Source organism: Gadus chalcogrammus, chromosome 14 (genome assembly GCF_026213295.1).
Source record: "Gadus chalcogrammus isolate NIFS_2021 chromosome 14, NIFS_Gcha_1.0, whole genome shotgun sequence".
Taxonomy (NCBI): Eukaryota; Metazoa; Chordata; class Actinopteri; order Gadiformes; family Gadidae; genus Gadus; species Gadus chalcogrammus.
The window spans coordinates 5,669,020-5,675,816 of record NC_079425.1 but is presented as its reverse complement, the minus strand read 5'-3'; the positions used below and the strand labels follow the sequence as shown (position 1 = coordinate 5,675,816).

Sequence of the window (6,797 nt, the reverse complement as noted above, 5' to 3'; positions counted from 1 at the left end):
CAATAACCGAGTGAGGGGCTAGTGAGTCATTTTCTACAGCTCCCCTGCTTTGAGTGACTCGGGTTTGTGGGACTGTAACGTTAGGTGAGTCGCTCATTCAAATCAGTATCTCTTTCTATTACGGTTATCACGTGAATGGGTTATTCCAACTATCTAACCCTGATATTGGTCTTCGCTGGAAACCACCGATGCGATGATTGACTGTGGACGAGTGGAAAGGCTCGGTTCCGCCGCCCAGCTGTGTTAGCCTGCTAGCCTCACCTCTCAGCCTTGAATGGCTTGTTAGCTACCCATGCTAAGTGACACAGAGGAGAGCCGACCCCGGTGTCTTCATCAAGGCCTATAGGATCTATAGATTGTACACGACAGCTGGGCTAGCCACATTTTTTTAAAACGTGTTTGAACACCACAGCCATCCATGGATTTTGTACATAAAGCCAACACCGTGTCTGACTGCCTGCTTGGCTTCAAGAAGGACGAGTCCGGCTGGAAGACCTGCAAGAAGTCGGTAAATGACTGATGATGTTTTTTTTGCATTCACTAGATCTTTTGTTATTCGTGTTATTCGTGTAAGGTCACTTTGACATCCTGATTCCTCGTCTTGGATGAATAAAGCTAGGCGTGTCTTATTTGATCAGGTCTTATGGACGACTGAATGGTGTCCCATGTGTTTAATATTTGATCACTTTATCCTCACTGGTTCAGCGAAACACAGTCATGACAGTGTCCATCGATCTCCATCCCTGATCCGAAAGCTGATCACCAGCCTGTGTGCACATTATAAAATCCCCCCGACAGGAGGGTCGACGTGGATTAAAAGTAAAAAAACATTTATACCCCCGCCCCGATCATGTCATAAATTGTCGCAAACTACGATAAGTAATAACGAAGAATGCGGTGTGAACTTCGGCCTGTGCGTCCAATAAACCACAATGCCGCAAGTCGTCCCAACAAAACCAAATGTCACGTTACACTTATTAAAACCTCCCCATTTGGCCACATCAACCACATCCATCATGAAGGGAGGACAGAATATGGCTGCTGTCTGCCACGTCTCCTCCTGGATTTTATGAATGAATGGTTCATCAGTCACGGGATCTTTTTGCTGTTGCACATACCTTTGGTGCAAAAACGTCAAAGGTGACCCGTTTAGGGAGAGTCTGGGCTGTACAATGTACCATGTGATTCAAAAGGTGACGTTGACCCCTACTCCAGTTTGTAATAAAGCTGCAGGTGAAACGGAGCCAGTCCAATCTCACTGCTGTATGGCGTCTTGTATGTTATGTAGGTTTATCTGTTTGGATGAATCGTTTTGTTACAATGCATGAATAAACCACCTGCACAAGATACGTGACCCCACTATCTGAACTGGCCATTCTGCCTTCAATAGTTAATCAATAATTCATATCTCCTTTATAGAATGATGTCATCGTCTCCTGGCGTCCCTCCACTGAGTTCCCAGGAAATGTGTGAGTTTATACTCTACCCCTAAATGATGAACTGGTAATAATAGCTGGAGGTCGTTTTCCACTGAAGCACACAGTTGCATGATGTTGTTTGTTCTGCTCTTTGACGTCTGTTTGTTCATAATGATGCAATAGCTCGGACAATAAGGGCACGCTAGTCGGCATACACCGCAGCGTGTACATTCCTTTTTATATCTGTCCTACTTCTCTGACGCCGTGTCCTGTGTTGTGTGACTGCAGCTATAAGGGGGAGGGGGTGATCAATGGCAGCAAGGAGAAGGTGTGGGAGTGCCTTGAGCCAGTGCCGGGTGGACTCAGGGTGAAATGGGACAACAACGTCAAGAAGTTTGAGCTTCTGGAACAAGTGACAGAGGTGCGTGGAAACCATCAGGTTAAACGGGTTACGGGTACTGCATTATGCTTTGTTAGGTTCATTTTTCTGTTCACACTTTCTTTGTTGTTTGACCCAAACCAGTGCTTACATTCTGAAGACCCTCGTAATAATGTGATAAGCTTTCGTCCAAAGTGACGGAATTCAGACTCTTGTCATCAGGTAGTTTTTGGACAGGTTTGTCAAGGAGGCTGGCTAAGTTTGGACTCTCTGTATCCCCCCTCCCTCCTCAGATCATCTCGGTCTGCAGAACGGTGACCCCGTCGGCAGCCATGGGCATCATCGCTCCACGAGACTTCGTGGACGTTGTGCAGATAAAGCAATATGAAGACGGCACCATCTCTTCGAACGGTAAGCCTAGCCTCTCCTCTTGCATTATTCGCAGTGTACTGTGATGTGAGTAAGGCCTCTGTCTGAGCACGAGCAGCGCATGCTTCTGTCCCAGTTGTAGTATGGCTATGTGATGTTATTGTACCTGCATAACCTAAATGGCTCCCTTTCGCAGAACGGCCTCTTTGCCAAGGGGCTAAAGACCGTTCCTTCTTTAAAGCCTGTTTAACTTTAAGTGTGGACTCTGACTCAAGCGCACTATATGCGCCCAATCCCAGTTACCGGACTCACAGACTTTGATGAGCGTTCTCACGTAATTACCAAGGCTTTAGGGCTGTCCCAATTACGAATTCCAAAGGGCGTGAGGGTTTGAGTCCACACTTACCTAGCCCTTTCTGTGAGTCTGCATCAGTGCAGACTTCACCTAAGGGAATTACCCACAGTTCAAAGCGTTGTGACATTTACCGCGGAGACCATAGGGTATTCCAGAATTTAGGAAGGTAAACAACAAGACTGTCAATGCGCGACCAGATGGGAATTTCTGCCTTTTTTTAAGTAAGCCGGATCATTTGGATCAGCTCACCAACAAGAGCCGGCTCTTTTGGCTCCCAAACGGCTCTTCATATAACTAATTATACCTTTTATAATTCAGCCAAATGTAGCCCGTCCTGACTTATGATTAGTATGTGTAGGCCAAAAATCACCTAATTCAATACATCCTTTATACTGAAGTATTCAAAAATATAAATTATATTTTCTAATTCATTAAATTGTTGTAGCCGATTGTTTTCATTGCTTTTACAAAAAAAAAAAGAAGAGAATTCTCAAACCGGCAAGTGTCAGCAGCATCTTTGTCATTAAACGTTGCCAAACGTGTGCTCGCGTTAAGTGCTGTCCCAATCCCATCTATACCTATCTGAGCCCATCCATGTGGCCTCACGCACTCACTCACTTAGCACCTGAGATTAAGTCTGTGAGTCCTTAGTCCTTAGTCCTCAGGGCTCGCTTTGGGATCGGGCCATTGTGTCAAAGGTCTAAGGTTCAAGGTTAGCTACTGACCACTGCTACTGACGGGAAAAACGCTTTAGATGTTTAAGAATCCTCTTTTCCTGAAATGATGTTATGACCATTTCACATTAAAAACGTCCAAATGTTTGGGTTTGATGTTTCTAACAATAATGTATCACTGAACCATATTTATGGTCCTCACTGTTCTTATTTGAGGCCTGGGACTCTTGATCCTGTCTAATGTCTGAACGTGCACCTCTTTTCCTCTGCCCCCCCCCCCCCCCGACAGCCACCAACGTGGTCCACCCCGGCTGCCCCCCCCAGTCAGGCTTTGTGAGGGGCTTCAACCACACCTGTGGCTGTATCTGTGTCCCTATCTCAGGGTGAGTACAGGGCCCCGGCGACCGCATGCTGGGTCCTGCTGGCCCTCTTGCTATGTCGAAATGGAAAGATAAATGTTCATGAGAATAATGAGGGTAAGAATAAACACAATCATATCGGGTCTTATGCAATCACTAGCCAACAGTGCCTGGCTTGTTGCAAGAACAATATTGTCCAGGGTGACCCTGGTGTGTTCTGTGCGTTTGACAATTTGACGTTGGTCAAATTATTTTGTTTTTATATCTATCGGTTTGCTCTCCACTAAATCAACCCCAGAACATTTTTTTTAATGGACATAAAAGAAACCTCAAGTGGCCGTCCAGTTTGCCCACAGTGGGGCAGCATTGAGCCACAGCCCCGGAAGAGCCTAAGCATTGTGTCGCCAGCTGTTTTCTTCTGACTTCTCATGTCCACGTCGCTCCCCTCCCCTCCCCTCTCCTCCCCTCCCCTCCCCTCCCCCTCTCCTCCCCTCTCCTCTCCTTGGTTCTCCAGAGAGCCCAACAAGACGCAGGTGTTCAGCTTCTTCCAGACGGACCTGGGCGGTCTACTCCCACGCTCCGTGGTGGACTCCTTCTTCCCCTCCAGCATGGTCGAGTTCTACAGCAACCTGGCCAAGGCTGTGAAGTCCCTTAAGGACCACTGAGAGCGGCCCCCTGCCTCCCAGGCCCAGCTAACAGGTCACGCCTACTGTTGAATCCAGTAGATTATCATTTAGCTCCCGTTTGTTTTTATAATCCCTGCCGTGTGTCTAAATCCGTATATGCAGTGTTCTCTTGTTGCTCTCACCCTGGCATTCCACTTCTACTTTCCCCTTCCTGTTCACTGCATAGTTGTTACACAGTAAAAACATGCATGTTGCATGTGACCTTGATACTAAACCCTGGGACCCTGGAATCAGTTTCCATGGCAGGGCAGTGAGGTATACCTCGTTTTTCTGTTGTTTTTGCCTTGCACTTGAAGACGTTTGATGGTTCTTTTGTTGGTTATACTGTACCCCAGGACATCGGCCCCCCTCCTTCCAGTATACAGTACTTTAATATCAAAGCACAGATTGAGGCACCTCTATTACTTGTGGTTTGCATCTATTGACACTAAAACGACAATGACTCATGGATAGGTTGATCCATCCAAAAAAGGTGCAAGCTTTTGTTTTTAAAACAGGAATACCAAACTACACTACATTGCTATACTGAGTGTTGTACATTCCCTTTACTACTCGATGTCCATGGGCTATTTTTGTGTCTTTGCTGCACACACATTGAGCTGAGCTTTTATCAAAGGTGAGAGGTTACTGAGATATTCTTTACTTCTGTCTCAAAGCCACCGTGTAGACTACCCTCGTGTTTGAATCCTTTAAAAAAAAAAAAAAAACACAAACGTGTATTTTGCGTTAAATCTTATTTAAACTCGCACACAAAGCCAATTTCTTCTAAATTATCTTAGAAGCACTTTATAATTCCAAAATGTAACAAATGTTTTGCTCCCAAAAAAATAAATGTCAGGCCCAGTTAGCGTTCAGGTTCAAGGGTTCAAGGGTTCAAGAGAGTTCAGGTCAAGTGCTTAACAAAATGACAAAATCAGAGGCCTTGCGATTTAAGATAGTCAGTATGTCAGACAGGGGGTATGGCGGTACGAGTTGAGGTAAGGTAAAGATCAGTGTTCTGTTTGACTGGTGGCCTACCAGCAATAAGATGCTGGTGGTCCGACTTGCATGCATCATTTTCCATTTACAAATATGATAAGCCATATAAGGTAACATCTTTTTTTAACAATTATTGTATCATTATTTTCAAACTAAAAGTCCCTTTTATTAACTTTGATCCCATAAGGATATTCTTAATGATAATGACAACCTTTAGAAGTGCATTCTACTGTTTGTGTTTTGTGTGCTTGGCTCCCTGTTGATTATTTTACCAATTCCAATTAATTTATTCATCCCGGGAGAAATTATTTTGGTTGCGATTTCTCCATTCCAGGTAATAGAAAATGGGATACATGTAATATTTTCACTTGTGTCTCTGAGATGTGTACATGCTTGAATATGTTATTGACTTGAAATGGTAAATACAGGTGGCTGCTAAACTAAAAGAAACACAACAAGAATATGAGGTATAATAATGCAGTATACAAATGCGAATATGAATAATCATGACCTGGGGAGTGAATTTTAACTTGTGGACTGAAAGATTTTTAATCCATATAAAATAAGTGGTGGGATTGTTCCAGAAAATAGAAAATAATGTTGTTAAATGGAGAGCGAAGGCCCAAAGCACTGCCATTAATCAACCATGCAGATGGCATTCCCATGGTTACAGGTAAACAACCTGGTCTGACCAATTTCAGACAATTAGTCTGTGTTTCTTATAATTTTGTAGTTTGCTGTATGTGATCTTGGGTACGTTTTTGACAAAGTGATGAAGTCAAGAGTGTTTTTGGCCATTTATGCAAGATCAAAAATGTTACTGTTATATCAATTCCATTTTGTGATGTTTTCATCCAATTGAAAACAACTGCTGCTAAAGAGAGTGGCCCATGTTAAGTTTTACATGTATATTCAGCACATACAATAGACTGTTTACCTAGTACTACACTGTACCAAAATAATTTGTTCTTCTGTTTTTGTAAAGCACCAGCATTGTCATTAAATTACCAATCAGAATACATTTGAGTTTCGACAATTCTCATTAAAACAATATTCAGACCATCAAAATGTACTTTTTCCCATATTTGGAATGAAGAGTTAAAACTGTTGCCCTTTAAAGTTTGAAATATGGTTTCTTTATCTTTTCTATATAAGTATTTTATCATAACGAGGCTTTATCTTATTTACATCAATACATTGAAAATACATTTAAACCGACATTTTGCAACCTTGTGTCTGCAGCCACAACTATTGTTAAAACGAATTGGGTTAAAAATTTGTGTAATTAAATAATATTAATAACAGTATCCACCCATGACTGAATTGACCAAGGTATTTTTCGGCCTTTGAAGAAAAAGTAGAAATGTTTTTGTTTGTTTTTTTGCAGAAACGATGGTTGCAGTGAAAAAGGTAAAAAGTGCAGGCTTAAGTGTAGCTGATTGATAATGCATGCACACAAGGAGGCCACAACTGGAAAGTGCTTAACAGTCTTCTCATTTGTCAATGGCAACCAGTGACACTGACTGACATCCTGACATTTTCAAACTTAAACTCTGATAAAAAATAAAATATGTCTTTC

General features: G+C 42.8%; 1 protein-coding gene across 1 annotated transcript; it reads left to right on the top strand.

Moving 5' to 3' along the window:
* On the top strand, positions 1-6,775 carry stard5 (StAR-related lipid transfer (START) domain containing 5). The gene is made up of 7 exons (XM_056608302.1): positions 1-84; positions 413-508; positions 1,420-1,469; positions 1,707-1,839; positions 2,091-2,208; positions 3,485-3,578; positions 4,069-6,775. The coding sequence occupies exons 2-7, from the start codon at positions 419-421 to the stop codon at positions 4,217-4,219; spliced, it is 636 nt and encodes a 211-aa protein (XP_056464277.1). The 5' UTR covers positions 1-84; positions 413-418; the 3' UTR covers positions 4,220-6,775.
* The last annotated feature ends 22 nt before the right edge of the window (positions 6,776-6,797 follow it).

Bases quoted from the DNA above. Each gene is read 5' to 3' on its own strand.
- stard5 (XM_056608302.1), top strand. From the start codon at position 419: ATGGATTTTGTACATAAAGCCAACACCGTGTCTGACTGCCTGCTTGGC. The intron at 509-1,419 runs GTAAATGACTGA...TCTCCTTTATAG, and splicing joins GGAAGACCTGCAAGAAGTCG to AATGATGTCATCGTCTCCTG. The intron at 3,579-4,068 runs GTGAGTACAGGG...TTGGTTCTCCAG, and splicing joins ATCTGTGTCCCTATCTCAGG to AGAGCCCAACAAGACGCAGG.